Source organism: Sinohyriopsis cumingii, chromosome 8 (genome assembly GCF_028554795.1).
Source record: "Sinohyriopsis cumingii isolate HCF-2022 chromosome 8, ASM2855479v2, whole genome shotgun sequence".
NCBI lineage: Eukaryota > Metazoa > Mollusca > Bivalvia > Unionida > Unionidae > Sinohyriopsis > Sinohyriopsis cumingii.
In genome coordinates this window covers 115,617,434-115,633,632 of record NC_142968.1, presented here as the reverse complement: position 1 = coordinate 115,633,632, position 16,199 = coordinate 115,617,434, and the positions used below count along the sequence as shown (strand labels likewise).

The 16,199-nt window shown below is 34.7% G+C and overlaps 1 protein-coding gene across 1 annotated transcript; it reads right to left on the bottom strand.

Moving 5' to 3' along the window:
* Window positions 1-2,007: 2,007 nt before the first annotated feature.
* On the bottom strand, window positions 2,008-12,325 carry LOC149794444 (uncharacterized). Its single transcript, XM_089968689.1, has 5 exons — window positions 12,175-12,325; window positions 7,339-7,551; window positions 6,234-6,394; window positions 4,271-4,486; window positions 2,008-3,163 (listed from the first exon to the last, which is right to left on the bottom strand). The coding sequence occupies exons 3-5, from the start codon at window positions 6,361-6,363 to the stop codon at window positions 3,036-3,038; spliced, it is 474 nt and encodes a 157-aa protein (XP_089824815.1). The 5' UTR covers window positions 6,364-6,394; window positions 7,339-7,551; window positions 12,175-12,325; the 3' UTR covers window positions 2,008-3,035.
* Window positions 12,326-16,199: the final 3,874 nt, after the last annotated feature.

The window sequence follows — 16,199 nt, the reverse complement described above, 5'->3', positions numbered from 1 at the left end:
TCAACATTAAAGTCATAAATGCTATCAATGATCAATACGTATTGATACGTATCGCAATATAGACATGCCATATTGCAATATATTGCAATACATTTTTTTCTCTCAATACTCGCCCCTATCCACAGTCGCTAGAAATACCAGTGAATGTATAAAATGAACACCGATGTGTGCTGACAAAAGTGGCTGCGAATAATTGCAGCTTTCAATTAATAGGTGATATCAACCCCTTTACCCGAAAATCAACATCATCACGGGTGAGGGTCTGATTTATCTGCCTACACTAAAAATACTGAGGTTAGAAATCTGGGAAATTATATTCAATCAGCACTTATTAAACGTATTAATATTGATACTGTCTATGCAAGGATAAAGGATGTCTAAACGGATCTGAACCTCCATTTTAATGATGAGGCAGTCGGCCAGGGCTGGCCTGGGTGGGTATCACTGGCTAGATATAACCAATAATGTGCTAAAACTCCCGTTAAAGACCCCACCTCGATCTTTGTTATTTTTATCGAGTATTTATTATATTATTATTTTGACATACTGGACATAGATCATCTTCTCAGATAATACAAAATATTTATCTGCAATATATAACATAATGCATACTGACATAGAAAGTTATCCTGGAAAGAAAACAAAACGGTCATCGTTAGTCCGGAAGTTATTAAACAGTCTGGGTCTGGGGCAAATGTGGATAAATCAAGCTGTTCGGAACATACAGGTTTTCTTATCTTCAGTTAAACAATGGCTAACTGACCAGTTTATCCAAATTGCCGATGACGAATCAGAGAATCTTCAAGAGATAGATTATATAGAAATTTTCAGTAGGTTTTGGCTATAACGAATATTTAGATATGTTAGATACTGTAACAGTGATACAATTTAGAAAATCTCTTTCAAAACAAAGGATGACTGCCCATACTTTACATTTTGGATCATGTACGTGTGTGCTTGTGAATGTGGGTATGTATATGTAAGTATATATCTTCCTTTTTTTGGCACGTTTGTAAATTCTGTTTGTTTTTCATTATGTATTAAACGTGTCATCATCAATGTTTGTAACAAATGCATATTGTATATACAAGCTGATGGGCAATCTGCTAAATGCAAATAATGTTCTTTCTTTCTAGTTCACATACAAAAGGTTAGTAAAATAAACAACTGGAAATACCCTTAAGAAATTCGAATCTGGTTCCACTGCTTACACTATCTTCTAGTTGGCGTTTATAGGTCTATTTAGCAATCCCCGTTTTTAACTGACCATAGTAATATTTATCACTATAACAGTGGCAGGCGACGGACAGTCTTATCCACAGTTTATGAAGTTCTCATGCCAGAATTGCGTTTGAGCCCTAGCGTTTGAACACGTTGTAGCTAGTAGCCGCTGTGGCTGAGAGGTTGAGGTGTTAGACACATGTTCAGAGGTAAGAGTGATAGATGCACTTACAGAGGTTCAGCTGTTTGACGCATATTCGGAGGTGAGGGTGTTAGACGCATGTCCAAAACTAAATGTGTTTGATGTATGTTCAAGGGTTAATGTGTTAGACGCATGTTCACAAGTTAAGGTGTCGTACACGTGTTCCAAAGGATGTTGATTCAATTCAGAATACAGAATTCTTATGCATCTCACACGTGTAAAACGTTAAAGATGCTAGAGGTTGTTATACCGTGCAATTATTACGCCAGTATAAATTCTCTTAGGAACTTATTATGTATTTCCATCTTTCCATCAATATTCTATTCACACACATACACACACACACTGTGGAAATATCATGATTCTCAGTTCGCTGGATTCTTTAATATTTGTTGTTGTATATGTATTGTTATAACTGTGATCATTTTCGTGTTCTATCCTGTTTTAAAAAGTTAACTATCTTAGAACATTATGGTACCATCCAGTAAAAGCCTTATTAAAGCTTTTATGGATCCAGGACACGTAAAATGTGGGACCTTTGTACATATGTATACACAAATACACCTCGAAATCAGTCCTTAAACTGTTCTTTATATGTGGTTTAATTATTATAGCTTAATCAATCTAAGTATTGGATGGTTTATATATATATATATATATATATATATATATATATATATATATATATATATATATATATATAATTTAAACGTGTAATTTATTGTCGGCAACAGGAGCGGGGGAACGTGAAGCGGGGATGTGGAGGGGGCGTCCCTTAATCTAGCCCGGCATACAGTTCACCATCTCAAAATGTCATCGAGAAAAGGACGTAACTATGGACAATCACGAAGGTTACCTGGCAGCAATACATTTATTTGAAAGATTTGCTACCATTAAACCTTTTGAAATGACTATATTCACATTCTGAGTATTATTTCAGTAATTTTAGTTTTATTAAATTCGAATTTATTTTTAAAAGAGAGGAGGTTTTGGTATCATTCGTTATATATTGATTTCATGCACAAAAGACCAGACATACTTCTGAAAGAAGTTTCTGTTGTTTATGGCAATGAATGAAAAATACATCGGAGCCTATATGGCTAAACAATTCATACTAAAATTACTGATAATATGATAATGCCGATGGAGACCTGCTCATGCCTATTATACGTCACAAGAAAGTACAATCAGACGGTGAATAGAAAACTACAATGTCCGGTCTTGTCAATATTGAGAGTGAACTTCACGTTTGCATGAGACACATAATGCAAAGTCACATTTTGCACGTGCTGATTGTGTCCACGTAACTGAGTTGCTTTCATCGCAAAAAAAAGAAATATGCAAAAATGAGAAAAAAAACAATAAACGCCGCACAGAGAAACATTCTGACATTCGAAGTAAGGTAGCCATAAAGATGAAACCAAATCGTTTGAAAGACAGTTATATCGTGTACTACTCTTGACTCTGCTCTTGTAGTGGACATGTTACGAAGAAGCCTCAACAACTGATTATTCAAAGTCACACCACGTCTGTATATTTGTCGGTGCAGATAATTTGCAGTGGAATTCGGAAAACCTACATCGTCGCACCAATTTGTCAGTTTAACAATCCTCTATTCCTTGAAACCGTGAAAGCCAAATAAATGAGCAACATCATTTTCGATGGCTCTAACACTTTCATTTGTTACCTCGCGTCTCTCCACTTTGTCCATCTTCGTGAGTACAACATGAAAGTCCACATCTGAAAAGTATAAGTAAATAAATAGTATTTGAATTTGAAACAATATGAAATATGTGTGATATATATGTGTTTACTATTTATTCTGGCAGCAGATCCACAAACATAAGAATCGCTGAGTTTCTTTTTTTCTTTTTGTTTTTTTTTTACAAAATATTATGTTTATTATATTCTTTAAATCAACTCAAGAGAAAGTACATTGTCATAAGTCAAAACTTTTTTCATTACGCTGGATTCTAAGCACATGCACTTTGTCAATAGATGCATTTCTTTAGTATATAATGAATAACAGCGCAAAGCATTCTTGGTCAAGTCATATTAATGCACAAATAGACTGTCCAGTCCAAGAATCAATACAGCATTTAAATTTATGTAATCAAATCATATAAAGCAATACAATAAATACAAATATATATTGAAATGAATGCACCCAGCCCTTCTAAACATCATCTGAGCTGAATTATAAATATGGATCATGTTTGTGGGCAACCCTAGGAGCAAAATACTAACTCCGACGATGAGTATGGGCCCACTCAATAACTTTGACTGTGTGTTTTGAAATACCTTATCAATCCTACATTCAGTGTTTTCAGTCAATATGAACTTTGTCTCTGTAAATATAATCCTAGCTATATCACACTACTGACATCAAATGAATAAAAATAGTTCTGTGTCAATACGACTCTTTGGCTACGCTATGCGGAATTGTTTATAAATAATTACATTAATAAAAATTTAACATTGTTAAATTATTTTATAAAATAATTCTTATTCATAGAATGACCGTGTCAAAACTTGCAATTGTTAAGGTTCAAACTTTATATAGTTGTTCCATTTGCCCTGTGATCTCAGGCAACATTGTTCCCTCTGTGAGCCATGAACGAAAACAAAATTTATCTCGATATTATAAACAATGTAAGTATTGGTATATACTTTCCTTATAATCTTTGTTACTTGTCATGGATTTGTCAGGTTAAATCCTTAGTGCAAAGCAATATTCCGTAACCTAAAAGTTCTTAAATACGATTAGTTGTATTTTGAATCATACAGAACATGAGTTAAATTAGCACTTTCATTTTTATTTCCTGTTACAGTGTATAATGTTCTTACCGACAGGACGCAATGTGTTATGTGTCCTGATGACATTTAAAAGGCACTGTATCAGTTCATTAGGGACTTCTCTGATTGCAACACTGTGCACGAAAATAACGACGTCTGTCTTCCAGTTCTCCCTGGAATTCCGGTACCAACTTCTTAATGATCCCACTCCATGCCGCCTCTGACGGTCTAACAGACCAGTAATTCGGATACCCGGTTCTAAGTGACCTGCATAGTTTTTCTTGATATAAATTACCAAGTCAATCAAAATGGAAAAAGGCATTTTATAAAATTGTCGATAATTCATATTTTTATATAAAATGCGAAATGACATCTTGCTTTCTTTGTCATCCCTCGCAAACCCATATTGGAAAGAAGGTGGTAGAATGATAACAGTTATCACATGTTGCAGACTTTTCCTTGTTAGTTTATATTATCTGTCAGTAATTCGTTTAGCTTATTAAGAAACACTATGTTGCGTACAGACAGACAGAAAAGGAACTGGAGAATGTAAGAAATATTGATACATTGATATCAAAATTAACGATAAAATATTTGTTGCAATGTATTTATTACATAAAGTAAATACATAAGGAAACAGCTTTTATTCTTTACACTCTGGTCATCAGAACGAAATAATATTTTGATTTTTATAGGAATGAATGGCGTGAAAATACTATATTATTAATATCATTCGGACCAAAAATTGAGAATGCTCGTAACGTTATAAAGTATTTTGTTTTCAATGACTACATGTACTATGCAGTTGAAATCAGCGATTACAATAATCCATGCCGAATATAAGTTATTGGTCCGATATTACGTACGCTGTAACTAAAACTTAAACGGATACTCTTAATGTGAGGCAACGATAAGGCATAATTGATATGTTTTTAATGATAGTAATTCCAGAGATTACATGACCGTAGCTTTACAGTCTCTCATGTTGAAAATCATCACAATCATAGGCACTCATCTAAACCAAGGATTATTTAAAGAAAACATATATCGAGGTTTAGTGTGGCTAAATTAACAATATTATGAAATTATTTCACTCTGATTACATTTTTAGCTTCTAGGGTTTTTAACAAATCGACCTCTTGAAGATACGAGGGATTATCAAACGTATGAAGTAAACAATTTCAGTAAGCATTACTTTTTATACGATGAACATTACATGTGTCAAAATATCGTGAACGACCTTTACCAAATCTTGAAAGAAATATTAGTCAAAATGAGAACTTTTTAAGTCTGGAATGTTTCAAAGACAGTTTTAAAACTAGCTGAAATTTTGTATTTGTAGCGCAACAAGATTGTAAAATGCATCCTTTTGATAGTGAAAGAAAAGTAACAATAAAATCAACAAGCTTGTTAACAATATAATTCTGCTGATGACTCTTTCTAGTAATATATTATAATTAGACTTTGTTTTATTTATTGTTTATTTATATTAGGTTATTTTGAGATATGCAAAACAAGGAAGTGTTGGTTCACCATTGACATATGTATGTTTTAATATGTTGAAACCTATTGCAGCGTGTATATACTAAAGTAGGTATCTTAATTAAAAAATATTGTTTGGATGCTCGACACGATTAATTTCATTACTGGTCATGTCAACATTGTTTGCAAACATAATGTAATAGAGACAAGAAATGCAACCAAATGTTGTTTGTAAGCAGACTATAATAGAGACACGAAATGCAGCAAATGTTTTTTGTAAGCAGACTGTAATAGAGACAAGAAATGCAGCCAAATGTTGTTTGTAAGCAGACTGTAATAGAGACAAGAAATGCAACAAGAAATGCAGCCAAATGTTGTTTGTAAGCAGACTGTAATAGAGAGAAGAAATGCAGCCAAATGTTGTTTGTAAGCAGACTGTAATAGAGACAAGAAATGCAGCCAAATGTTGTTGCTCACTTTCAAGTACAATCGGAAAGTGAACTAAATATTCGTATCTAGAAGTAACACTTACCTAGTATCTGAAGGGATAAAATTTCACTCATCTCCTCTGTATTTTCGTTTCCAAGTCCAATAAAATCGGTCAAGCAGGGTAGACGTGGATGTATTCTTCGTGCGGTCTCCTCATTCGGAGAGCCTATCATTTGCCCCTCAGTAATTCCAAAATGAGGGTATCTGGAAAGCAAGCAAATCGTGTTATATGTTTGTGTGATGGAGAATTTAACTAATATCAGGGCATCCTTTATTCGGTATTTAAGATAGGCACAACCAAGAACTACATAGAAATATACAGTGACATCTGTTATTGCAATAAACTATTGTTCTGGATCCATGGTAACGATGAGCATGAATTATTCACTGACAAATCTTAGCAAAACAAAGTATGAATTTATTCAGTATTACTAACACATATATAATGTTTTAAAACGACTTTGTTCTGGTGCTTCCGAAACGTTATTGTTGTATGGAAGTTGAATTTATGACTCGGAATCATTATTTATTATACGTCATAGTCATACGTTTGTACTTTCTGTTCAATACTATACTGTGTATGAAACCATACAATTTTTTACTGTGTAGTGGTAGTATGCGGCATAGACGTTTAATTTATTCTGGAATAAAACGTTAACGAGACGACTTTCTAATTTGTGCATGTATTAAAAAGTCGTTTCCGCTTTTAATTACTGTATTTATTGATAAGAAAACAAAGCGCTTAAAATGGGTTCCTGATAAACAGAAACTTCTCTAGCAATAAATGCAATGATTTGAACGTAGAAATTTGCAACATTAAAGAGGACTATATCATCAGAGAGAAAGAGAAAATTAATATTAGAGACAAGCATTATAGCTTGGTTACCACTGAATAGGAATCATACATGTGTATAGCAAATATGAGTCGAACCTTTCATCTTGGGTACATTTCTCGGGAATGTCAAAATGTCCCATGTATAAAAACCCACATTTTTATCTATGTAAAAAGGGATTTACGTTTGTGTGCTACTTCAACACATTTTCGAATGAAGATAGTATATCCAGGATGTGTGATGACGCTTACTCTAACAGCTCTGACCTGTGTCTGAAGATGACGTATGCGTTGTGACAATCTCTAATTGGCTTACCTGCGTGCATCTAAGGTATGGGTGAGTTGATTGCCTCGTCCACATCTGCGATAGGATAATATTTCCCAAGAATGAGGTAAGCAAAACTGTTGATCAGTGACGACTTGCCAGCCGAGGGAAGGCCTACCAACAAAATATTGTTCACTCTTCTCTCAATGTTGAAATTCCTTGTTATTTCTTCCAACATTCGATTATTTTCATTGCGTTGTCTTGCTGTAAAGAAATTGATGGTCATTACTAAATCATGTTAAACAAAATAAATATTGTTTCACATGAAGAAAATAAAACAGCGTGTCAATTGAAAAGACACCAACAGTTCATGATGCCCAATATAAGGTTCAAAAAAATAATATAGACGAAAACATAATGATCCAAACGTTTCACCACCAGATTTGACTTTCTACAGCTGGGAAAATATTATAAGGAATCCTGATTTATCAAGTGGCACGTTAACAGTGTTCAACGATTCTAAGCATAAGGCATGCTTTAACTCGTCAAAATAGCAGAATCATGTTTCTGTCCCGATGTTCAAAATTAGCGAAATGCGTTAGTATATGTATGACTATTTGTTATTTTAGTAACGTAAAGACACCAACTGATATAGCAAAATGCGTGTCGTTTATCATGTTAGTTCATTACAGTTTCGATCAGTAAAATTTAAAGTTCATCATATCCTTTTTGTATGGTTTCTAATCTTTGCAAGCAGATTTATTTTATTAAATAATAGGCTCCTAAATATTGATTTGTAAAGTTAACACCGCCGTATAGTTACTTTTTCTGTCTGAAAGACAATCTGTACATTATATCAGATCAATAATTGGAATAATCACTGGAACAAAAATCGAATCTGAAAGAAATTTTCCGCGAAAATGATACAGGAAATAATAAAGGACCTACATAAGTTTCCATTTGAATTCGATATTTTCATTTTACATCGAAACACGAATCTTACACCAAATGTCAGAAAACATATATAGCTTGGAATTCAAGACGGACTCATTTCATCAAAAACGCTGTATTAATAATAATGTTTGCACAAATTTTAAACCTGTTGATATTGTCTACGGTAGATGAATATTTATTTTTTGTTTCAGGCACTCAATAACGGTCATGTGATAGAAAACAAATCCATCTCTATTCATGCTGTGAAGCTGTTTTGTATCGACAACATAAATAATAATTGCCCCGGAATCATTGACTTAAATTTACCAAACATAGCACGATCCGGAGTTACCGATCTCGTTCGTAATGGTGACATGTTCGTATTAAGAAATGTAATAGAGATTCGCCCATCATTGCCCTTCTTGTTACGAACGGTTCGGAAACTCCTACTCTCATTTCTAATTCCATGTAAAATGTAACATTTTCCTTTTTTGGCAGTGCGAAAATCGCCTTGTTACTGCAGGTTTGGAAACTTCTACTTTCAATTCTAATTCCATTTAAAATTTAACATTTTTCAGTACATAGCAGTGCGAAAACCGCCTTCATGGCTTTGTCAAGCTTGACAATAGATTAGCAAGCCGTATTTGAATACATTCAATGAAGAACATGGTTGTCTGGAATTGTAAACAAATTACACCCAACTCATCTACGCATAAAGAATTAGCATGGTTCCAATATCACTTCAAGTTTAATTTGTTGAATTTGTAACACATTAAATCTTTCTGCATTAATACGCGGATACGTGTCTCTCAGATTTGCAGGTCTGTAAGCAAAAAAGTATTTGATAATAATAGACGTATTGTAATTATACAGCATTTCTTCCACAATGTATCGCCTTTGAATCTAACATACCTTGAATACGATACAATAAGTTTAGATAAATAGCCCGGAGAAAAAGAATTCTCCCCGTGAACACAATCAGTCTTTTCAACTACCACAACCGACAACGTAACAAGGGAAAATATTCCAAATATTTTTAAAATAAACTATAACGACAAATTAGCGTCTGATCAGGATGTGATAACTCGACTGTTTGTTAAAGATTTATCTAAATTGTAATCTCAGTTCACATACATGTTTGTAATTATGAACAAATGTTTGAGTTCTGTAACCTAACAAAAATTTAGAATTCAAGAAATATAAAAAATCTTTTAAAACAGCAACAATTCAGGAAAGCCCCAAACAATGTTGGTATTGGAAAAGAAAAATAAACTCAGAGCAAAATAACAATACACAGGCCCGGCCCTATGACAAAGCTATCTAGGCAACCGCCTTGGGACCTGCGCTTTCAGGCAATGCAAGTATTTGCTTGGGAGCCCGCGCTCATCGCTTGCTGTCCTGGGCCCCGCATGCTGCCTTGGGCCCCTCACATCCTAGGGCCAAGCCTGACAATGCATTTTATGGTAGCGATATACCAGTGTTAGATAGTACACATCACTACGATGCCTGCAGCGTGGTAGCTAATAGTGATGTCTAGCACTGGGCATCATGCCGTAGACACGTAACATGATGTCCCACCCAGTCACATCATCCTGACACTAGACCGACAAAGTCCTAACACTAACCTCTTAATGCTGAGCGCCTAGCGATGCAGCTGTTAGTACCAATTTTATAAGTCTTTGGTGTGACTCGGTCGGGGTTAAAACTCGCAACCTTCCGCTTCCAAAGCGGACGCTGTAACTACTGGAGCAGTTGATTGCCAATATAGTGTAATAGTAATCTACATAACTTCCCTAATACCGCACAACAGCGGTCGCAAAAGGGTTGGGTAGCATAACATTATCTTTCAATATATACATAGCTATTTGTGTCCACTTTAGAACTGGATTCAATTGTGTTTACATGCATTTTTAGATATTCAAAAGGCATTTGACACTGAATCACGCAGTACGTTTCCTAAAACTCAACGACTCAAAATCCGAATCTTTAGCGATAGAAAGGGTATTCGACAGGGATGTGTTTTATCATCAGTTTTATGGCTCGTTTACATTAATACGATTCTACAAGACTGAAAGGAGCCAACATTAATGCTACTCGTTGGGTCCACTCCACCTAGAATTCCAGCACTAGCCATAGATATAACTGTGCTGGAAAACACACCAATCTATTTGCAAAAGATGCTTGATATATGTAACTGATTCACCTTGAAATAGAACACCATCTTCATCATCAATAAAATCTGTGTATTAGGTTTTATTCAGAAAGGCCAAACAACATGAGGGACGTTTAAGTGCAAAAGAAGCAACCATACTATGCCTATTTTAAATGGAACCAAACATGTTGTAAGCCTGTTAGCTCCAATATAAAATGTTTGACAATAGCATACAGGGCTTGTTCTAAGGACAGAAACTCGTCATGATATATTGCAAGGATTGGCAATCTCCTACCTACGTCAGTGCATATAAAACAATTGTGGTACTATCAGCCATTTATGGTTATGAAAGTTGGTATAATATTGAACACAAGAACTTAAAAAAGCTAGATGAATTTAATCATAATTGCACCAAAGTTTTACAAGAATATCCTCAAACCCCACTGGCAGAAAGGAGAGAAGGTCTACTGGGAATAAAGATAATTTTATGGGACAATAATGAAAGGAAACTAACCATTTTTGATAAAATGTGAATTCGTCCACTAAATGCAAAATCTAACAAATATTTGAATTCAGTTTATACCTTGATCTATCCTGAAAAGATGTCACAGAAAAGAAACAGAAAGCTTCCATTCTTGATATACATAATATGTTTCACACCTATACAATTTGCAAAGTTAGTGAAAGTTTTGTTAGAGACAAAATATTTCCAGGAAAATTAGAATGTAAGCAAATTATGAAACGTGCTACTCATAAGTATGAAACCGACCTCTTTACAAACTTGTGCCACACTGACATGTCCTACAAAATATTCAAATATGTTCAGACTTCTCTAATAATAAAAAAAAAAAAAATTTGTGGCAAACTCCCAAAACAATAAATGAATCTAAGTTACTTACATCCCTTGCAAACGCTTTGTGCTCTGTTCCAACTAATATCACACAAGTGTTAGGCACTCCAGCTGTTCTTACACTGATGTAATAATAATCCATGCTTTTATTTGCTATTACAGCAATGTACGACAAATCGATATGTTTTGGGCACATAAATAATTTTGACATTCGCCTTGGTGTGTTTCTTCGTAACGTAGCAGAAGAGGACTTTATTCAACATGTCCTGGGTTTAGATGAGTCCCAATTAATAAGTAATTTTATAATGTCTGTTTTAGAGGTCTAGCTATAGGTAATACATGGATATTTTTCTTAATAATACCATCGATTTTCAAATTATCAAGATTTCGAAGAAATGATATCGTAGAAAACATGATAGTCGTATCCGCTTGCACGCTATACATGCATAACATATAAAATACTGCTTATTAAACAAATGAATGATAACGTGTACAATAGTTAAGTATTATGGTTCACAAGAGTAGGCCTTAAATTACAATAAATATAATGCTCTCCTATGAGAATCCTGGAAGGGAAGCCGCACTCGTAAGAGAATTCTCTCATGTTTATCTGTGTTAATTAAATATAACAAATGCAGTATTGTTCCTCTAGTACTTTTTTTCCCTATGTTTGTATCCATTTTCCTGTGTTCGTTTCATTGTATCTGGAAAGTGGTAATTGAGATTGATGATGACACCAAATGTAAGAAAACGCGTATGACTTGGCATTCATGACGGCCTAATTTCATTAGAAACAGTGCATTCCTAAATACAGTTTGTAAAATCTTCAAATCGGTTGATGTTAAATGGTCATGTTACACAAAGCCAATCCGTCGCTGTTCACGTTGACATAAACTGGATTGTATCGATTACATAAACAATAACTGAACTGGCATCCTCGATTTTGACTTACCTTGCATTGTTCTTAAATCAGGATTATACGTATTGACAAATGTAGCAGAGCCTGCTTAGCCCTTCTTGTTGCTGCCAATTGGAAAATCCTACTTTTATTTCTAATTCCATGTAACATTTAATATATTCACTATCTGGCAGTGTGCAAACGGCCTTGGGGGATTTGTCAAGCCCGCCAATACATTAATAAGGCGTATTTGAATGCAAATGAAGAACAAGGTAGTCTGGTATTGTGACCAAATTACACCCAACCCAACTACACCTGAAGAATTAGCACCGTTCTAGTATCACTTCATGTTTAATTAGTGTAAGTTGTGTCACATTGAAACTTGTTGCATTAATACGCGGAAACGACTCTCTTTCTCACTCAGACTCACACGCCACTTATGAAATAAACATTTGATAACGGTAGATATACCTATCGTATACAGCATTTCTTTTTAGAGTGTATCACGTTTGTATCCAGCATGTACATTGTATATGGTACCATGAATTTAGAGAACTAGCCTGGAGTGCAGGACTGCGTCCATTAAACATAATGATTGGCTATTTTAGCTACCACAGAACGATGCTCTAGGTATATCTCGGATGCAATTTGACTATTTGTGACTGTATGGATAAAGCTCAACGTTTTCCCTTGGTGTGAGGGAGGAGAGGAAAACAATTAAAAATTGGTGAGAACACCCGAAGTAGAGAAGTATCGTACCGTTCAATTGGAGATAGCTCTGCCAACACGCGTACATACATTATTTATTGTTATTTTTTTAAAAATGAGTAACTCGTCCTTTATCTGTTTATCAAACTCCAATACTAGCTAATAGCAGCTGAAAAAGAATGCTTAATTTTACGTTTTAATTGGCATATTCTACAATGAAATCTATGTGACAGACCATCATATATAAATGACTGAATAGATATGTATATCTATGCAAACGAATTGGCAGAGCTATCTCCGATCTAACGATAGGTTATTTGTCTACTTTGGTTGCTTTGTAGACTCATACTTTTTTCTGAAGACAATGATCTATTATTATGCAAATGAAATAACAAATGAACCTAACGAAATCCTTGTTCGTTCAATGCTTATTCAATATGAATGTCCTGATACAATTGAACCAAACACAACCATGTACTTTTGTGTTAATCTCGAATGACTAACGACTTGCTTACAACACATAAAAAGAGCAGTTATGAGTTTTCCTCAGACGAGAACGTATCAATAACACAGGGTAATCACACCAAACAGCCCGCAGCAAGAATGGAGTAACCATAGCATCGACTGCCGTAGATATGATCTCGATCAAGGTCACGCGCAAAGTCTAGAGGAATACAGCTCTTGCCACTCCGATGACTATTATTACAGTAGCTAGTGCTCTCAAATCCCCTGCGAAGAGACGATATCACGTTTAAACACGAATCCATATTGAGAGACTCGCTAATCTTTCAAATGGAAGTGAGGGATTGGTGTCCTGGAATGGAACTGTCTTAGTCAACAGGGCTAGCAATCTGATCATATCCAAAGATATACTTGTAAGGAAGTCTACAAAGCAGGATACAATTGCCCTAAAATACGCCAAAGATTATTTTACCTTATATTTAAATTTGAACGGAAATGATTATACAATAGAAGACATTTTCTATAGATCAACAGACGCAATAACCCCAGTGACTCCGATGTGTAAATTTATTAGTGATTTCACTTTAAAGGAGAAGGTAAAGCTAATCTGCATAATATAAGATCAAGGATTAATGAATTAAACACTAAATTACATTAATACACTTATTTAGTTGAAAGATGAGAAAATTGATAAACTGGATAAAACAAACAATATCTTGCAATCTACTCAAGAGCTTTAGGCTAAATTCGAGGTAATTAAAGCTTTTAAAAAGAATACATCTAGCGGAATTCGCAATATTGACAATTTAGACGGAACGAGCTACACAGCGACTCGATATCACTGAAGGCATTGTCACAAAATATGACAAATAGATCAACGAAACCGAAAACACATTTACTACATGAGATAGAAAGTTTTCAACCTGATACTCCCAAGAGACCAGTTATTGTAGTGAACAGTTAGCCCATACAAGAAACCGCTTCACAAATAAGCTTTAAAAATAGACAGTTTGACGGAAAGGTACTTGCTGACGTTACTTACGCAGAATCCACTGCTCACAACTTAAATTCACAACTTATAAGAAGCGGATCGAGACTCGAACAAACCGCAACTAACTGACTGTATTATTACTTCTACAAAACGATATGCAAAAGTAATGCATAACCTAATGCTTACTGACATAAAAGGTTATTCTGGAAAGAAAAACCCGGCATTTTTAGTCCAGAAGTTATTAAACAGTCTGGGTCTGGGACAAGTGTGGATAAATCAAGCTGTTCGGAACATACAGGTTTTCTTACTTTCAGTTAAACAAAGGATATCTGATCCATTTATCCAAAACTGGGAATCAAGAATCTGAAAATCTTCAAGACCTATGTTATATAGAAACGTATCACAAATCTATGGCCATAGAGAGTATTTAGATATAGTAACAAGGACAAAATTTAGAAAATCTCTTTTAAAAAAGGATGACTAACCCATATTTTACATGTTGGATAAGGAGATGGAAGAGACCACATAGCAAACCGCTTGATCAAAGAAATTTTAATCATTGCAACGTGCTGGAAGAGGAGTATTACTTTGTTTTAAGACTGAGGTATATAAACGCATCTCTGCAGAGGTCGGTGTATGCTGAAATTGATTAAATTACTCATTAACACTAAAAGTACTAAGGTTAGAAATCTGGGAAATTATATTCATAGAGCACCATTAGAACGTAATAGTATGATGAATACCACTTAAAGCTAATTACTTTCTTCAGTGTTTAATACATGCATTACTATGGCATAATTCAAGTATAATATACTTATGATAATATTAAGCAGTGCATGTTTAATACTGTTTATATATTGACGACACATTTAGTGTCTTGTCGTGAAGGAACGTTGTATTGAAGCTCAACATGCATATTCTTGAGTATTTTACAGGTCACTAATTAACGTGGGATATTCTTACTTCGTATCTTACACCATGCATACATGAATGCAAGTACGGATGTTTATGTGCGTACGTGTGTCTATCACACTATTAGAGAGTATCTGTACGAATGTACATATACATATGAGGGTCTACGTAAGCATGTGTTTGGGCTTATCATTCATTATGTGCTTATTTGTTTCTTCGTTAACTAGACATTGTTAGAATCTTGCAGTACCTTTACATACTGAATAGCTTCATACTGCATGACATGTATGTGTAAAAATAGGATCGTGTGTTGGGAACTACCATATAGCTTTTGGCTTATTAGATTTGTTTATGAATGAACGAAAAATGTGTTCGTCTATTTGACAGTAGAGATGGTAAAGTTAACGATGTTGATGTTGACGATTTCACTGATTCACAAATGAAACTTTTAAACAAGCAAACGAATGGCCGTGACATTCACAATGTCCACAACAAACGTGAGAGACGCCGTATTAAATGATCATTCTGATGATTTGAACAGCAATTTACAAGAAATGTTCGGAACTTTTCGGAAATAGAATGGTTCCGACTATGACCATTGCTCTCTAGGGCCAATAAAATAGCACATAAAAGCATGTTAGGCCAACGGCTATCGCATATCTATCAGATCCGTGCCAATTTACAAGTCCGTCGAAAAACTAAATTCCAGAGAGAAAATGCAACTGAAAGTTTTGATAGAAAACTAAGAGCCTCAGAGGTAATAAGCTAACACGACGAAGATGTCTTATTTCCTTTGCTGTTGCACAGCAGCTGCTTTGCGAATTTCCCCTTTAAAGTTTTTTCATATAATGTTATGGATATAGGCTAGCGATCGAAGCCATTCAGGTCATGCACATAGCTTGGGTCCCTACAACAGCGAGCATGCAAGTAACATTGCATAAATATATGTCTTCGTTGCCTGGTAATAAGAAATGCAATAAATATACTTACTGTTTTGCACCCTGAA

Coding starts and splice junctions, on each gene's coding strand:
- LOC149794444 (XM_089968689.1), bottom strand. CDS start 6,363: ATGATAGGCTCTCCGAATGAGGAGACCGCACGAAGAATACATCCACGT. Junction 4,487..6,233: donor TTTATCCCTTCAGATACTAG/GTAAGTGTTACT, acceptor AAAACTATGCAG/GTCACTTAGAACCGGGTATC. Junction 3,164..4,270: donor TAACACATTGCGTCCTGTCG/GTAAGAACATTA, acceptor TATACTTTTCAG/ATGTGGACTTTCATGTTGTA.